Genomic DNA, 18,800 nt, shown 5'->3' with positions numbered 1-18,800 from the left:
GTTAAACGTGGGTTAAAACTGTATGTTGGATTCACACCCAGGTCAATGGGAACGAGAGGGGGTGTTGGGATTCTGGACAGTATAGAGTTAACACTCCAGGAGGCGTTCTTATTCACTGGGTGCCTGCCCAGATTATCCAGGCATTTCTCCTTTGTTCTGTGTTAATTGGTTTCAGTTTTGGTGAGAGAGGGACAGAGAAAAGCACTGCAGCCATGCAGCTTGATTCTGTAGGATTTTCTGTTCATTTATGCTAAAGAAATAAAGACTTCTGTTAGATTAAGAAGCACTGGTGTCGAGCTGCTTATTTGAGACACTACTAAGACACAGACAGCAGCCATTTCTTGCTGCGTTTTGAACTCTGCAACGTCCGACAAGAGAGAAGTGTGGCTGAGCCGCTGAGGAAGCATGCAGGGTAGCCATAAACATCGGACCAGATCGTAAATTGAGCTAATTACAGTGCCGGGCAGCAGACTCCGTGGGTCAAAGGATTTATGACCCACAAACATACTACAAAAGGTTATGGGAAGCTTATGGCGAGATAGCTACGCTTTTCTGGCAGCGCCTCCTGAGGTGATTGATGGCCAGGAGGTGATTGATGGCCTTGGGGGTGGTTTTCCACTTGACTTTTCTGACTCGCATCCCCCCTCCTCCTCTCTCCAGCACCCCATCTTGGTGAACTTCATCTCCCGCACACGGATACCCTTACCGATATCGCAGCACATGCCCGAGAGTGCACATCTCCCTTCTTTACCGCACCACTTCCAGCCGGACATGCAGGGGTCAGGCAGCTCATTCTCCTCCTGGCAGCTCTTAGTTCCCGGGGTGCCATAGTGGCAGCCAAATTCCTCCCCGCAGCAGATTTTGGGGGCAAAGCAGCGTCCTCTCTTTTCAGGACCACAGGTGAGGCACTGAGAGTGAGAGAGAGAGAGAGAGAGAGAGAGAGAGAGAGAGAGAGAGAGAGGTGGTGCCGAGTTTGAGTTTGGCTACAGCAAGGTGACTACAGGTATGCTGAACTAGATGGGTGTTTGGTCTGATCAAGCAAATCTCACGAAAATCCATCCAGACCAACGTTCCCTGTCCCACAGCAGCAAGCCGGGTGCTGCCAGGTACCCCACAAGCAGGGGAATCCCTGTCCCTGCCTTGGCTACCGGTATTCCGAGGTATACTGCCCCTGAAGCTGGAGGTTCCATCTAACCATGCTGGCTAACATAGACCTGTCCCCCAGGATTGAGTTCTTTAATTCAGTCCTATGCATATTTCCCTAGGTGACATCCCACTTAATGTTACTCAGGGTAGACACACTGAATGTTACTCAGGGTAGACACACTGAATTTAATGCACATTATCATTATTATGACAGGGTTTATATCCTACCTTTTCTCAAAGGAGTTCAGGGTGGTGAATGTTGCTCCCCCCCTCTCCATTTCATACAGGCATTGTATTAGTTAATCATTTCATATTTATTATCCCTCACCACCTACCAGGCAAAGTGATATGCCTCTCTCTGAATCCGTTTTTTTAAAAGCAAGGTTTAGAAATGGACTTTCTTTTTACTCCAATTATACCAGGAATCTTAATTTGAACTGAGTGCAAATGTGGACGTTTAACTCAACAAACTGATCCTCACCAATTAATATGTACTTCTTTAATAAATTTTATATCCCGCTTGATTGTAATGAAGCAAAGGGAACTGCCTGATTTCAAAAGGCTGATTGCTTGTAACAGTGCCAGTCCCACAGATTGAAGTCGTTGACTGGGCACATCTGGGGTCAATTATTGCTTAACACGGATGAAATGCCTTTGATGCGCCTCAGTCATAAACGGTTACTTCTTTTGAATTGCCCTCATTCATTCGTAAGAGGTCTCTTCAGAAGAGCACCACAACTTAATATAGAACAGCTGTTTGGAGAAAATGGGTTAACGTGAAGTTGTGCTACAATGGAAGAATCACTTTGAACACGGAGCATCTAAAAGCCAGGGGGAATATTCCTTTTTTTGTATGCGCACCTTCTGGAGTGAGTTTGACAACTTTTCCACAGACAACTGCAGCTCCCCCTTTAGCATCTGCCTGATGTGCAGATGCTAGCCCATAATAGACGGTCATGCTGGGAAAACCATCTGCTCACTTTAAGTTGCTGTTAAAGGCACAAGAGCAGACCAGGCCCTTTTCTTCTTAACTGTTGGCAACACTGCACTGGTCTGTGTGCAGAGATGGTGGTTAAAAGCAGTAGGGCTAGAAGCTTAAAGTCAGGGATGGGGGACTGTCAGGGGACAACCAGGGGTCAGCGGAGAGTACAGGAAGTGCGAACAGGGGCTCCCTGATGCAGAAGGAGCCCAGGATGGCAGCGCTTCAGAACTGTCTGCAGAAGGTGGTACTGACCCTCAGACAGTGTTGCAGACCCTCGAGGATGCTGAGCGGGAAAGGTTCCCAGAGGGAAGCTTTGGAGGGTCAGACCAGAGCACCCAGGAAGGGGAGGTGCCAGAGGAGACAGTACCAGTCCCCCAGCTGGGCAGTTCCAGTGGGGAGGGTTCTCCACCAGCCCCATCACCCCAACAACGGAGGGGTGAAAAGAGGCGTGCAGAGAGGAGGAGATTCCAAACGCCCAGCGCGTTCTGTTGGAGGAAGTCACGAAGGGCGGTGCTTCCAGATTCTGATTCGGGATAGAACAATCATGCTTTTTGTTGCTCTGTCTTGTACATATGTATATAAATAAAACTCTGTAAAAACCAGCTACAGAGTTTGGAGCGGATTACTCGTGAGGAAGCTCCAGCATCGTTACAGGGACATGTGACTCTCTAGTTGGTGTTGCATTGCAGCTCACATCAGCCCCAAGGAACATGGCCAAATGCCCCCGAGGATACTGGGAGTTCAAGTCCAACAGCATCCGGAGGACCTCAGCTTCCCCACTCTTGCTTTGTGCTATCAAGGTGGCAATCCTGTACTTACCTGGTTGCAAGTCCTATTGAACTCAATAAGGCTTACTTTTGAGTAGCCATGTCTAGGCTTGCACCACACTCACATTTAATTATGGAGGCATTAATTGCATGCGCATCACCAAAGAGGCCTTTGCAAAGGAATGGTCTTGCAGGAAGGCAGAGTACTTATTATGCTGCTTGGAAAAGAGCATTGAAAAGAAGTAAATGCTTCAGTACAAGTGCTGGGATGAAAAATGCCTCTAAAATCTAATCTGCAACATTTATAGCACATGAACTGTGCACAGAGCATGACCTCGTTGGTTCCCTCGAGGGAGGGTTTCACAGTGTCCATCTCACAGACAAATAAAGCAGGGCGACTGACACATATCTAACCTATGGGTTAGTGGCAAGCTGTGGGCCAAATCTGAACCCCAAGCAACCACACTTGGCTCTGCTAGCGCTGCAAGTTTCTCTAGGGAATAGAAGTAAAGAGAAGGGCAGCACTTAACACAGGCAATAGAAATGGCTCAGCATGGAAGGTTTAAAGCTGTGCTTCGAGATCTCCGCACCATTACTAGTAGAGGCTTTGCCTCTTTCTGAGATTGTGCCAGAATAAATGTAGATGCATCATCTTCTTGACAATCTAAGACACAAATTAAAGTCTTTCCTAAGATAAAAAAAATTCCTTCAGTAGCACCTTAAAGACCAACTAAGTTTTTATTTTGGTATGAGCTTTCGTGTGCATGCACACTTCTTCAGATGATGTTTACTGTCTTATCTCCCTCTCAGATTATATGGCAGCACACACACCATGTGTTCAGAACACATTTTAAATAATATTGGGAATTGTAGTTTGTTAAGGGTCCTGAGAATTGTAGCTCTGTGAGGGGTAGACTGCCATTCCCAGGATTTGGGGTGCGCACACTTTAAATATCCTTTAAAGGTATGGTCATCTCTCTGCAGCCTTGAGTGAACATTCCTTCACTTTTTTGCTATAGTACAGGCACGGCCAACAGGTAGACTGTGATCTACTGGTAGATCACTGGATGTCTGTGGTAGATCACTGGTAGATCACTGGTAGATCACTGGCTCCCCCCAAAGAAGCTCAATAACTTTGGCTCCCCTAAAAAATGCTCAACGTTTTAGCCCTTCACCCCCCCCCAAAAAAACCCAGGGCTTTCCTGCCTCAGAAAAGCTCAACAACTCTTACCTGAACCCCTAAAAAATGGGGCTTCCTCCTTCCTAAAAAATCTCAATAACTTTGACCTGAACCCCTAAAAAAACGGGGCTTTCCTCCTCCCTAAAAAAAAGCTTAACAACTTTGACCTGAACACTGCCAGTTTTTAACTCTGTGAGTAGATCGCAGTCTCTTCGGAGTTGGCCACCCCGGTTGCAGCACCTGTCTCTCTTCCATAAGGAGCAGTGCTCCATCCCTGTAGAGCAGCTAACAGGTCCAAGAGGCATAGCAAAGCATAAAGCACACAAAGACACCTTTGGAACAATTTCCCCATAACCAGCAAAGGAGGAGAAAAGCACTTTCTTTCGGAGATAGGTGCATCAATTGAGATTTGCAGGTGCAAAACTGAGATTCTTTCTCCTCTCCCTCCCTCTCTCTCCTACCTGTCTGATTTCTATGTCTGGGGCAGGTCTCTTTCCTTCCCTTTGCCAGTTCTGGACATAGGAAGCTGAAGACAAGGTGAGTAGGCAGAGGACATAGACTGGAAGAGAGGTCTCAGGCATCTTGGTGGGCATGCAAATCTCGCTCGCAGGCTGTCTTCCTCTCCTGGCTTCTGCCTCCTTCTTGGACCACCTGCCTCTTTATACCCTTCATAGCTCCCCTTTGCATTGATGCAACATTTCTATCATCATGACCTCGATGGAGGCCCTGCCCTCTCTCTAGAGCCACACCCCTCTCACTCTGGCCCCGCCCCCTCAACTCCCTCCCTCTCTTTGTGTCCTCCTCCTCTGCCATGATTGCAGCCACCACAAAACAGACATACTTCCGGAAGCTCAGGAATCAAGAAGACAATAAATTTTAAAAAGAAGAATGGGACATGTTTATAATGTATATACAAAATCATTGTAAACAGGTCAAAACATTAGCAGGATTTTAAATACACTTGTAATGTAATAGAACGTACTTAGTAACTTAGGAAGATGAAAAATTGGAGAAGTTCTGATATGTGGCTGAAAATGGAATTTAAAAGGACCCATGGAAGGGATGGGGGGGGAGTCAGGAGATTCAAAGTAATCTCAATATTTGGATTTTTGTACTGTTTTATGTTGTATGCTTATATCTTTGAAAAGCAATTAAATAGATTTTGGGGGGGAAAGGAAAATGTGCAGCCAGAACATAGGAGCCAAAACGGGGCATCTGGGATTGATATCAGAAGCTGGAGCAGCTTCAGTAAATCTGGGATGTCCTGCTTCAAATGGGACAGTTTTACAGTATGGGCTTTGACCCCTTGGTTCAGGTAATATTCCACATGTACGTCCCTTGTATTAGAACCGTGGACTGGCTCCAACAGTTGTGGGGTTTTCTTCTTTTGGCTAATCTTGCAGGTGGGAAACCGAGAGTCATTTGATCAAGGCCGGATTTAGGTTTGATGAAGCCCACAGCTACTAAAGGTAATGGGGCCCTTTATATGTCTAGCTTTCCTTTGTCAACAACAAATTGTCCCTGCTTTTTGTGTTGAATATATGCTATATGGTCATTTATGGATCTAATAGGTATCTAAAGCCACTTGCACATGTTGCAATGCAACCAGTCCGTGCAGAAGGTAGGCACCCTATATATAGAAATGAGCAAACCAGTGATATTTTAGGGAGCAGGCTAGCATCATAGGAGCCTACACAACACAAAACACTACTGCTGTATGTAGGTTTTATTTTATTTGTTTTTTTTATCTTATATTTTGGAAATGTATATCCAGTTTTTTTTCCTTTAAATTTTTTTGGGGCCCCCAAGAGAGTGGGGCCCTAAGCTATAGCTTGTTTAGCTTATACGTAAATGCGTCACTGCATATGATTATCTTTCTTTCATTGAGATTCCTGCATTGCAAGAGGATGGGGGCCCCTTGGGTCCCTTCGAACTCAACAATTCTGTGATTCTATTTCCAGTGCTGCTGTTCCACTCACACAACAGACGTCGTCTTCCCTGGTGGATTTCCCTGCGTTTGTTGCCTGTAGCCCCCAACACACCCTCAAAATCTGCTCCAGAGGATTGGAGGCCTCCCTAGAGCACATTTTGCAATTGTCCTGGAGACGACAGGGAGGGGAAGATACAACACCGAGGACCTCATCTTGGATACATGCTTCCCCAAGTACATACCTGTGGTATACTTCTGTGCATGTGCAGAGAGCATAATCCAGTCCCTCTGTTGAGGGTTTTTGTAACTAAGAAACAGAAGGGGTGTTCCGGCTTAAAAATTAGCCGCTGTTTCTTAAGTTCAAAAAGGAACTAAGTCTACAGCCTACAATGAATTGGCAAAGCCTGCATGACTCCTGCAACCATTCACCCCAATATGCTTATGTATATATAGAATGATCTGTTTGGGTGTTTGTGGTGGTTGGGTTGGTTGGTGAAAGCCGGTAGTGTTGATGTGTGTACAGTTGGTCAGTCGGTTCCAGATAAAGACTTTTAAGAATAAAAGCAGAAAATTCTCTGCAAGGACACTCTCCTGGTGGACTCTTTTATGCCGACAAGGGTCCGAGGACCAGGCTGAGGAGACAAAGGAAATCACGACCTTTGCTTTTTTTCAAACACTGACAGAAGACGTAACACAGACTCCAAATCAATGCTTCCGGAAAGACTCCCTCACTTCACAAGACTGACCCCAACACGCAGCACAAGACCCCAGATACAATGAGCTGATGTGCCAGAATCACTTACTGTATATTGATGGCATTGGGCTGTTGCCATAGCAACTGGCTTGGCTGACCATGCCCCTGTTGGCTTATCTCATTCTTGGGGTGGTGTACACTCATGGAGGAAATTAAACCCTTCCTCCATGCCCAGTGTTGCCAACAAAACTGATCAGCTCTGCTCTTTATTCCTGCTGGCATGTAACAGCGAAAGTGCTTTTGAAAACGAATTACAGTGGTTACCTTGGTTCTCAAACGCCTTGGTACGCAAACAACTTGGAACCCAAACACTGCAAACCCAGAAGTAAATGTTCTGGTTTGGGAATCTTTTTTGGAAGCCGAACGTAAAATTCATGTTAAATTGTAAAATGCATCTTAAATTGCTGCTTTAGGGGTTGTTTTTAAAAGTGCCTGGAACTAATTAATCCATTTTGCATTAGTTTCTATGGGAAAGCGCGCCATCTGGAACGGACCTCCGGAACAGATGAAGTTTGAGAACCAAGGTACCAATGTATTGGTATCAACAAGCAGGCAGTCATGTAAAAATAACCCCTGCAGCAAAGCTGGTGCCAAACGCCTTGCTCTGCTTTCCTTTGGACCACATCAGGAAGGCTGAGAGGAGGTCTTGTCATCTGGGCAGGGTTTGCACCCCAGGAAGGTAATTTCGGTGCTGCTAAGGAAGAGGCACACTCCATTGTCTCGCAAGACAGCAGATGCCAACCAATAAAATTTAATAGGTACAGAATCTCTTTCCTTGCTGTATATAGCAATTGCTTCTCCGTATCACATTTGTATGGTTCCACAGAGCAGAACCAGGAAAATTAAACAGGTACAGAATCTCTTTCCTTGCTGCATAGAGCAATTGCTTGTCTGTATCAGCTTTTCCACAGAGCAGAACCAGTACAATTTAATAGGTACAGAATCTCTTTCCTTGTTGCATAGAGCAATTGCTTGTCCAGATCAGATTGGTGTGGTTCCACAGAGCAGAACCAGTACAATTTAATAGGTACAGAATCTCTTTCCTTGCTGCATAGAGCAATTGCTTGTCCAGATCAGATTTGTATGGTTCCACAGAGCAGAACCTGTACAATTTAACAGGTACAGAATCTCTTTCCTTGCTGCATATAGCAATTGCTTGCCGTATCAGATTTGTATGGTTCTACAGAGCAGAAAAGAAGAGGTGCACCTGACAGCGGGACATACCCGTGCCTGGATATCCCCTGCCACACACAAAAGAGAGGAATGACTGACAACTGACCCCCTTGGGAGATCCAGTGCCTAGCTCCCCAGTTGCAAGGAGTGGCAGAGGATGCTTAACTCTCATCCTGTTGCAAAATGTCCAGCAGCTGCATTGGAGATATTAACATGAGACTGTTGGGTGTGAAGGCTGTTTGCTACCTCCCTGTTTTAATTCAGGGGCTACCAACATAGTGCCCATTGGTGAGTGGACCCTCACCAACCCTCCTCCCTCTGTTTTGCAGGGTTTGGGGCCCAAACAGCTCCCCCCAACTCTGAGCAACTTCTCAGATGCCCCCCCACGCCACCCCTGCAGTGCGGTCCCCACAGGAAGACGCTTCCTATACCTGACACCAGCAGGGAATGACCTTAGGAACATGGCATTAATATGCAAGGGGGAATCTTGTGAATTGCAAAAGCGTCAATGAACCCCTCTCAGAGGGCCCATTGCTGCCCATGCAGATCACCATGGCAGATTCTGTGGAACGCCCGCCTTCCCATCATATGTGAAGGAAATAAACAACTATTCAACTTTGAGAAGACATCTAAAGGCAGCCCTGTTTAGGGAAGTTTTTAATGTTTGATGTATTCATTGTCAGTATTTTCACTACCAACTATTGCAAAGGGTCACATGATCCAATGTTTACGTTTCTTACCACTGTGTGTATGTGGGTGGAGTCAAGTCGACAACTTCTGCTCTTTATTCTCTCTCTCCAGACAGAGAAGCTGTGTGAGAAGGCGCTCTCACGGGGTGCCATGATTCTTTTGTTTTGTTTTCTTTGTTGTAAAGAAAATGCTTGATGCTACATTTCCTGCACAATCTTGATTTTGCTGACTCTCGTGACATGTGCACATATCTTTTGGATGTGTGTCGCTGCTATGTACGGGACTCTGAGAACAAGGGCAGCGTCCAGTTATCTGTTATTTATCATGTTTTTTATCTTCTACTGGGAGCTGCCCCAAGTGGTTGGGGAAACCAAGCCAGATGGGCGGGGTATGTATGTATACCGTGTTTCCCCCTTTTTAAGACACCGTCTTATTCTTTTTTTTACTCAAAAAACCCCACGGTGTCTTATTTTCAGGGGATGTCTTGTACCTTAAGGCCTCCTCGGAGGGGCCAGGCAGCTGGCTCGGGGTGCTGCTGGGCACTCTGTGCGGTGCTGCTGCAGCAGCCGGTTCCAAGCACCAAGGCAGCAGGCCGGTTCCGGTGGCGAGGTGGCAGGCAAAAAAAAGGAAGAAGAAGAGGCCAGGCCGCTCCGCTCCCTCCAGCGCTGCAGGGTGCTCCAAGTGCTCGGCGCTGCGGAGCGCTTCGCTCTGCAGCCGCCGGTTCCGGTGGCGGGGCGGCCGGCAAAAAAAAAGATTAAAGAGGCCAGGCCGCTGCGCTCCGCCTGGCGCTGCAGGGCGTTCCGAGCGCTCGGCGCTGCGGAGCGCTCCGCTCTGCAGCTGCCGGTTTCGGTGGCGGGGCGGCAGGCAAAAAAGGAAAAAAAAGAGGCCAAGCCACTGCGCTCTGCCCGGCGCTGCGGAGCGCTCTGCTCTGCAGCCGCCGGTTCCGGTGGCGGGGCGGCAGGCTGCCTCGGGCAGGCAAAAAAAAGAGAGGCCAGGCTGCTGGCGCGGGCGCTCCAGGCGTTCGCTGCTGCAGCAGCAGCCGGTTCCAGGCCCCTCTGGCTGGCTGGGTCCCACTGGCTGGCTGGGGCGCTCGACGGTCTCGTTCTACACGGCATGGAGGTATGCCTTATTTTCGGGGGGTGTCTTATGTTTCACTAATGCTAAAAAGTGCTGCCATGGCTTACTTTCTGACTACGTATTAAAAAAGGGGAAACACGGTATATGTATGTATGTATAAATGAATGAATGAATTTATTACTACCCACTTACAGTGGTACCTCGCAAGACGAATGCCCTGCAAGACGAATTTTCGCAAGACAAATGCGTCTTGCGATCTGATGGTGACTCGCAAGATGAATTCGTTTTGCGAAAAATTCATCTTGGAAATCGCGGCTTCCCATAGGAATGCGTTGAAATTTAATTAATGCGTTCCTATGGGCAAAAAAAGAAATTTCAACACATTCCTATGGGAAACCGCGATTCGCAAGACGAATTTTTCGCAAAACGAATTGACTCGCGGAACGAATTAGATTCGTCTTGCGAGGTACCACTGTATACTCAGGTTGGGTGCATGGGGTGTTAGGGGAGGGTTAGTACATTTGGTGGGTGACACATCATGCTCCTTCTGGGGTAGTTTGTCAACCTTTGGTCCCAGTCTTGCGCTCAGATCCCACCTGTGGCTCCTAGAAACTGTCAGTATGCGACACCTTTGGTCCCTGTGTGACAGCGGCCACACCTGGGGAACGGTTTCCACTGGCCGGCTAAACCAGGTGAGGGTAGCCAGTGGGCCTCAGTCCACATTTCCGAGGGTTAAACCCGTTTTCAATCTGTAGTATGGATGTTCCCTGGAGGTGTCTGACTCAGAGCCTATTACGTTAAGCTTAGACCAAAATAAGACGTCAGTGGTGCATTGCCGGCCTCCCTTGCCATAGTACTTTATGACAGTAACACAGAGGTTTTGCTGGGACAGAGTTCAAAGGCTCTCTCCAAACGTCCTTTTTGTTGCAAATCAATGATGAATTGTGCACATGATGTTATCAGGGTGGTCACACTCCATTCCACAATCAATGCTGTTTGTGCCTGCAAAGGTTTTGGGGTGGACTCACAGTTGGGACTCAGCTACCTTAGTAAAAATTCAGTGATTTGAATATGCTATAAACATGCAACATCAGGTGGCACCAGAGAGCAGGGAAATTTAAAACATTATTTTCTACAGATTCCCCCCCCCTTTTGCTATAACAATCTAATTCCTGACTTATTTAGAGTGGGTTCTCCTCTCCCACCTCCCACCCCCACCCCCATGTCTAGATCCACCTTGCATTTCCAATCAGGGCATATCCTGCCACTACCTGTGGAAATCCCATAACTTTTTCATCCACAAATGCTCCAGTTTAGTTTTTTCCTGTGCCTTTGTTACGCTGCAGCCCCTCCAGACAGCAGCAATGTGTTCAGATAGAACCATAGCTCAGTTGTTAGAGCATGAGACTCTTAATCTCAGGGTCATGGGTTCAATTCCCACCCTGGGCAAAAAAAAAAAAACCCTGTGCATTGCAGGTGTTGTTGAACTAGATGACCCACGTGGTCCCTTCCAACTCTACAATTCCATGATGCTCTTATTCTAACCAACTAAAGCAGGCTAAATCCACTACCAATGTGGATTTGTGTCCAGAACACAGCTGCAATAAAACACCACCGTTAAGGGGCCCAAAGTATCCCCACCATGTATTTGAAAATATCAAGCATTTCCCTGCATAAATGACACAGGACAAAACATGCAACACAATGCAATAAAAGACTTTTATTATGTGTTGTGTATTTACATTTTGGTCTCCCGATTTTTATGTCTTCTTTACTCTATTTAGGGTATTCTTCAGTTTCTTCTTTTTCTGAGGGCATTTTGAAATATAAGATGGAGAACCGATGTTCTGGGGGCTGCCTCCCCATGGGCTTCAGTAAAACTGCTGCTTCCCCTGTTGCTGCCTGTTTGCATTTGCCATGTGCATCAATTTGAGGAGGAGATCCCCTGCCGAGCTGTCCAGCACAGTCAGGTTCCTTTCAGAAGGCAATCGACTCCTGCCACTGTTTTCATCCACACACGCTGCATCTGTGGTACAGCTCTCTGTGGAAGAAAGGAGGGGGAAAAAGTGAAATTTTCTGTGCTTTAATCTTCTGGCAAGCCTTTTGGGTCGGTCACAAAGTCTCCCCTGGTATTCTTGCAGTGAAGCTGGTAAAATGTGGGCTAGAGGATGTGAACTGTTAGGTGGATTTGTAGCTGTTTGACTAACTGAGCCCAAAAAGGACTCCCCAATGGTTCTTTGCAATCCTGGGAGGAAGTGACAAGTGGGGTGCTGCAGGGTTCTGTCCTGGGCCTGTTGTTCTTCAACATGACTTGGGTGAAGGCATAGAGGGGATGAATCAAATCTGCAGATGACACCAAACTGGGAGGGGTAGCTAAGACCTCAGAGAATCAGGATTGAAGATGAGCTTCACAGTTTGGAGAACTGGGAGCAAACTTTTTTTAGAAATGAATTTCCGTAGGGACAAATGTAAGGTTTGACACATAAGCAGGAATAACCAGATGCACAAATATAGGATGGGTGACACCTGGCTTGACTGTAGTACATGTGAAAAGGATCTTGGGGTCTTAGTAGACCACAAGCTTCATGAGAGAACAGCCTGATGCAGCAGCAAAAAAAGGGAATGCAATTCTAGGCTACATCAACAGAAGTCTAGTGTCCAGGTCAAAGGAAGTAACAGACCCAACCGGGATTATTGGATTATCTGCCTTTCTCAGACTCAGCCTGGATTATTGTGTCCAACTCTGGTCACCACAGTTTAAGAAAGATATTGACAAGCTGGAATGTGTTCAGAAGAGGGCGTACAGAGTGACCAAGGGTCTGGAAACCAAGCCATATGAGGAATGGTTGAAGGAGTGTTGGGTATGTTTACCCTGGGGAAGAGAAGACCGAGAGGTGATATGAGCCGTCTTCAAATATCTGAAGGGCTGTCCAATGGACCCAAAGCAATAGATTCAAATACAAGACAGGAGATCCTGACTAAACATTAGGAAGAACTTTCTGAGCGTCAGAGCTGCTTGGCAGTGGAAGTTTTTAATGGTGAGTTGGATGGCCATCTGTCTTGTATAATCTAGTTGAGATTCCTGCATTACTAAATGACCCTTGGGGGTTCCTCCCAGCTCTACAATTCTGGTATGCTATGGCTTGACTTTTCTGACTCGCATTCCCCCTCTTTCTCCTCTTTAGCATGCCGCCCCCCCTGGTGAATTTCATCTCCCGCACAGATACCCTTACCATCATTGCAGCATATGCCCAATGCTGCACATCTCCCTCCTGCACTGCAGGGCTTGCCGCCAGCCTCGCAGGGCGAAGGCAGGTAATTTTCCTCCAGGCAGCGCAGAGTTTCCGGGGTGCCAATGTAGCAGCCAAATTCTTCTCCGCAGCAGATGCTGGGGCCAAAGCAGTTTCCTTTCTTTCCAGGACCACAGGTGAGGCACTGAGAGAGAGAGAGAGAGAGAGAGAGAGAGAGTGAGGGGTGGTGCTAAGTTTGAATTTGGCTACTGCAACGTGACTACAGGTATGCTGAATTAGATGGGTGTTTGGTCTGAACCATCAAAGCTCACGAAAATCCATCCAGACCAACGTTCCTTATCCCGCAGCAACAAGCCGGGTGCTGCCAGGTACCACACAAGCAGGGGAATCCGAGGTATACTGCCTCTGAAGCTGGAGGTTCCATCTAACCATGCTGGCTAACATAGACCTGCCCCCCAGGATTGAGTTCTCTAATTCAGCCCTATGCATATTTTCCTAGGTGTAAACACCATGGGTGACATCCCACTTAATGCTACTCAGGGTAGACACACTGAACTTAATGTACATTATCATTATTATGACAGGGTTAATATCCTACCTTTTCTCAAAGGAGTTCAGTGTGGTGCATGTTGCTTTCCCCCTCCCCATTTCATACAGGCATTGTAGTAGGTAATTATTTTATATTTAATATTCCTCACCACATCTACCAGGCAGAGTGATATGCCTCACTCTGAATCCATTTCTTTTTAGCAAGGTTCAGAAATGAACTTTCTTTTTACTCCAATTAGTATTTATTTTATATCCCGCTTTATTGTAATGAAGCCTTTAAGCTATTTGCAAAAAGTATTAAAACCATCTAAAGAAATGAACAGTGTTTTAAGTAGGTGCTGAAAACAGTACAGCAAAGGCCTGATGTCAATAGACAGGGAGTTCCAAAGTTGCCACACTAAAGGGCTGGTTAGTTGTAACAGTTCCAGACCCACAGACTGAAGCCCTTGACTGGGCACATCTGGGGTAAGAGAATCATTCAATTATTGCTTAACAGGGATGAAACGCCTTTGATGCACCTCAGTCATAAATGGTTACTTATTTGAATTGCCCTCATTCATTCGTAAGAGGTCTCTTCAGAAGAGCACCACAACTTAATATAGAACAGCTGTTTGGAGAAAATGGGTTAACGTGAAGTTGTGCTACAATGGAAGAATCGCTTAGAACACGGAGCATCTAAAAGCCAGGGGGGATATTTGTATCTAAAAGCCAGGGGGGATATTTTTGTATGCGCACCTTCTGGAGTGAGTTTGACAACTTTTCCACTGACAACTGCAGCTCCCCCTTTAGCATCTGCCTGATGTGCAGATGCTAGCCCATAATAGACGGTCATGCTGGGAAAACCATCTGCTCACTTTAAGTTGCTGTTAAAGGCACAAGAGCAGACCTGGCCCTTTTCTTCCTATCAGTTGGCAACACTGCACTGGTCTGTGTGCAGAGAAAGTGGTTAAAATCAGTAGGGCTAGAAGCTTAAAGTCAGGGATGGGGGACATGTAGCTCTCTAGTTGGTGTTGCATTGCAGCTCATATCAGCCCCAAGGAACATGGCCAAATGCCCCCGAGGATACTGGGAGTTCAAGTCCAACAACATCCGGAGGACCTCAGCTTCCCCACTCTTGCTTTGTGCAATCAAGGTTGCAATCCTGTACTTACTTACCTTGTTGCAAATCCTATTGAACTCAATAAGGCTTACTTTTGAGTAGCCATGTCTAGGCTTGCACCACACTCACATTTAATTATGGAGGCATTAATTACATGCACATCACCAAAGAGGCCTTTGCAAAGGAGTACTCACTTTGCCGCTTAGAAAAGAGCATTGAAAGGAAGTCAATGCTTCAATACAAGTGCTGGTATGGAAAATGCCTCTAAAATCTAATCTGCAACATTTATAGCACATGAACTGTGCACAGAGCATGACCTCGTTGGTTCCCTCGAGGGAGGGTTTCACAGTGTCCAGCTCACAGAGAAATAAAGCAGGGTTACTGACACATATCTAACCTATGGGTTAGTGGCAAGCTGTGGGCCAAATCTGAACCCCAAGCAACCACACTTGGCTCTGCTAGCGCTGCAAGTTTCTCTAGGGAATAGAAGTAAAGAGAAGGGCAGCACTTAACACAGGCAATAGAAATGGGTCGGCATGGAAGGTTTAAAGCTGTGCTTCGAGATCCCCGCACCATTACTAGTAGAGGCTTTGCGTCTTTCTGAAATGGTGCCAGAATAAATGTAGATGCATCATCTTCTTGACAATCTAAGACACAAATTAAAGTCTTTCCTAAGATGCTTACTGTCTTCTCTCCCTCTCACATAGGCATATAATCTATTGCAGCGCACACTCCGTGTGTTCAGAACACATTTAAAGCACCTACATAATCCTGGGAATTGTAGTTTGTTAAGGGTCGTGAGAATTGTAGCTCTGTGAGGGGTAGACTGCCATTCCCAGGATTTGGGGTGCACGCACTTTAAATATCCTTTAAAGGTATGGTCGTCTCTGCAGCCTTGAGTGAACATTCCTTCACTCTCTCGCTATAGTAGTTGCAGCACCTGTCTCTCTTCCATAAGGAGCAGTGCTTCATCCCTGTAGAGCAGCTAACAGGTCCAGGAGGCAGAGCAAAGCAGAAAAGCGATTAAGCACACAAAGACACCTTTGGAACAATTTCCCCATAACCAGCAAAGAAGCAGAAAAGCAGTTCTTTGGGTGCATCAATTGGGATTTGCAGGTACGACAACTGAGATTCTCTCTCTCTCTCTCTCTCTCTCTCTCTCTCTCTCTCTCTCTCTCTCTCTCTCTCTCTCTCTCTCTCTCTCTCTCTCTCTCCTACCTGTCTGATTTCTGTGTCTGAGACTGATCTCTTTCCTCCGCGAGGACAGTTCTGGATGTAGCAAGCTGAAGACAAGGTGAGTAGGCAGAGGACATAGACTGGAAGAGAGGTCTCAGGCATCTTGGTGGGCATGCAAATCTCGCTCGCAGGCTGTCTTCCTCTTCTGGCTTCTGCCTCCTGCATCTGCCTCCTTCCTGGACCACCTGCCTCTTTATACCCTTCGTAGCTCCCCATTTACATCGACGCAACACTTCTATCATCATGGCCAGGATGTTTATTTTCTCTGCCCCCACCCTCCTCCGCACAACTCACACCTCTCCACCCCTCCAAGCTGGACTTGAAATCACATAATAATTGAACCAATTCAGTGCAGAGCCAAGCTCAGGTCCCCAAAGTGTCTGTCTCTTGTTTATTTTATTTTATTTTTAAGTGGTGCAAGAATATTATTAATATGTGCATCATAATAAATTTGAGTAGGATGGATTGCAGCACTGGAGGACACAGGGGAGGGAGTGTGCCTGAGAATAGGAGAGAGGCCTAGTGGGTGGATTTTCTCTGTGTGCAGTACAGTGGTACCTCGGGTTACAAACGCTTCAGGTTACAAACGCTTCAGGTTACAGACTCCGCTAACCCAGAAATAGTACCTCGGGTTAAGAAGTTTGCTTCAGGATGAGAACAGAAATCATGCTCTGGTGACGCGGCAGCAGTGGGCGGCCCCATTAGCTAAAGTGGTACCTCAGGTTAAGAACGGACCTCCGGAACGAATTAAGTTCTTAAGCAGAGGTACCACTGTACTTCTTTTTCCAGGTGTCGAAGACATCAAAAACAAGTTTCTGGATACAATTTCTACATAATTCCACTCACTTTTATACCCTTCCCTGCGGCTTGTGGAATAATTTGGCTGCTTGAGCCCTTTGCATTCAACAGGGGGTGCTCAAATCTGTCAAGGGCCTTTCCACCTGGTTTAGGGGGCTGTGCCCACACTCACCAGCCCCACTGAAGAGGCTCCTCAGGAGGCCGGAGGAACGTCGCCTGGCTAATGTTTTAGTTATTGATTAATTTGAATATGCTGTAACCGCTTTGAGATTTTTATTAAAAATATAAAGCGGTAAATAAATAAATAAGTATTCTTTTTTAAAAAAAAAATTGGTTTCTCAGAGTTTCTCATGTTTCCAGTCCACATTGGGTTTCAGGTGTTGTTGTTTTTAAAGAAATCCTCATGAAAATTCATTGGAATTTTAGAATTTCTCATCTGTATGCAATTTTGCCTAATATGCACATTTGTGCGAAGCAATGTGCAGTTTTTGCATGCGATTTCCGCTCATATTTTATACACCCAACACATGTAGTTTGGGGGCACTTTGCTTGGCTGCGGAGCTGCATTGCGAAATTTGAAGAAGGGCAAGTTTCAAGGGATGGCTGTGTTTTGGTTTGCATATTGTTCTGCAAAGTGAGGATTAGTTAGGGCTCACCTTTAATTGCCACCTGAATGAAAAGTCTCCCCCATCCTTAGCTTCAGGTGGCAGATTCTGTGGGGGTGGGGATGGATAGGGCTATGTGTTTTCTACGCTGCCTGCCCCACACTCCCTAAGGGAGCCTCCTTCCCTCAAATGCACCAGAAGACACCATCCCATCTCCAGTGTTGAAGAAGCATCTTGCTACCAAATTTTGTGCATGGATTTGGTGAGGGTGCCATCTGGCCCTTTGCCTTATGCACGCAGGTCCTGCTTGAGCCATCAAGAGTCTCACTGCCATCCCACTATAGGCCATATCTGGCATGGTGAATCTTCTCTCCTCCCATGGTCTGCTTGTTTGATGCTAACCCACGATGGGGCCTTTTCAGTGGTGACTTCCCCATTGTGGAATACCCTCCCTAAGTGAGGTGAGCCCGTCTCCATCATTATTAACTTGCAGGAGGAATTTGAGAACTTACCCAGGCATTTAGTGGTTGAGGGACACTGTCGCTGGCAACCTCAAGAACATTGGACGGAACTGTGTTTTTAATTGCAGTTTAATTGTACAGTACTAGAAAGTTCTCAACTAATTATTTCTACAGTGTTTCAAACTGTTTTGTTTGTAAGTTGTATATCTGCATGCAAATTTTTTTGTTTGTAAGTTGTATATCTGCATGCTGCCCTGCCTCCTCAGGGAGGAAGGACAGGATATTATTATTATTATTATTATTATTATTATTATTATTATTAAACAATAAAGTAAATAAAAAAGCCAAGTGACCTAATTGTTTTTCTTTCTGCCAGGCAATTTTCTGCAAGCACCAAGCAGAACTGGAGGTTGGGGTGTGTATTTAAGATCTGGAGTGTTAGCAATATACAAATTTATTTAAATGCAACGGCTTAATGAATTAAAAGACAAGTGAATGAACAACTAAAAATCCTGAATTCAGGGATGTCCCTGGAAAATAGGGACACTTGGAGGGTCTGCAGAAGGCCAATCCTCCTTTGCAACGGATCACCTTTTAACTCAGATGTGGGGAGTAGGGTGGTGACTTTTTCATTTTTCCCCCTCAAAAATTATTTCCTGTAGCACAAATGGATGAACTTTTGCCTATTAATGACTAAAACGAGGTATATTCCATTGAAATATTTAAAAAAGGTTACGCACAAACCGTTTTTAATTTTTTTGTATGCCGTTTTACCATTTCATAAAATTGTATTAACAATTCTATATATATTTCGTATCAGATTTGGACACAACACCACATTCCACAATGGGGAGTGTTCTTAGCAACTTAGGGTATACAAATGTCACGTCGGCGCAAGCAAAATAAAAAAATTCCTTCAGTAGCACCTTAAAGGCCAACTAAGTTTTTATTTTGGTATGCACGAAAGGCCAAACTTAGTTGGCCTTTAAGGTGCTACTGAAGGAATTTTTTTTATTTTGCTTCGACTCAGACCAACACCTGTAACTACACCTGCGCAAGGTAAAAGCCCCTTTTTGGGACCTCAAAACTCAGCCAGCAGACC

General features: G+C 46.0%; 1 protein-coding gene across 1 annotated transcript; it reads right to left on the bottom strand.

The window, feature by feature from the left end:
• Nucleotides 1–11,570: 11,570 nt before the first annotated feature.
• On the bottom strand, nucleotides 11,571–15,966 carry LOC118077547 (vasotocin-neurophysin VT-like). The gene is made up of 3 exons (XM_035101181.2): nucleotides 15,817–15,966; nucleotides 12,933–13,134; nucleotides 11,571–11,740 (listed from the first exon to the last, which is right to left on the bottom strand). Exons 1-3 carry the CDS (start codon nucleotides 15,946–15,948, stop codon nucleotides 11,571–11,573), a joined length of 504 nt encoding a protein of 167 aa, XP_034957072.2. The 5' UTR covers nucleotides 15,949–15,966.
• Between the last annotated feature and the right edge of the window lie 2,834 nt (nucleotides 15,967–18,800).

The sequence above is a fragment of the Zootoca vivipara genome, chromosome 9 (assembly GCF_963506605.1).
Source record: "Zootoca vivipara chromosome 9, rZooViv1.1, whole genome shotgun sequence".
Taxonomy (NCBI): Eukaryota; Metazoa; Chordata; class Lepidosauria; order Squamata; family Lacertidae; genus Zootoca; species Zootoca vivipara.
This window is presented reverse-complemented; position numbering and strand designations above follow the sequence as displayed.

Coding starts and splice junctions, on each gene's coding strand:
- LOC118077547 (XM_035101181.2), bottom strand. CDS start 15,948: ATGCCCACCAAGATGCCTGAGACCTCTCTTCCAGTCTATGTCCTCTGC. Junction 13,135..15,816: donor CAGACACAGAAATCAGACAG/GTAGGAGAGAGA, acceptor TCTCTCTCTCAG/TGCCTCACCTGTGGTCCTGG. Junction 11,741..12,932: donor GGGCATATGCTGCAATGATG/GTAAGGGTATCT, acceptor TTTCTTCCACAG/AGAGCTGTACCACAGATGCA.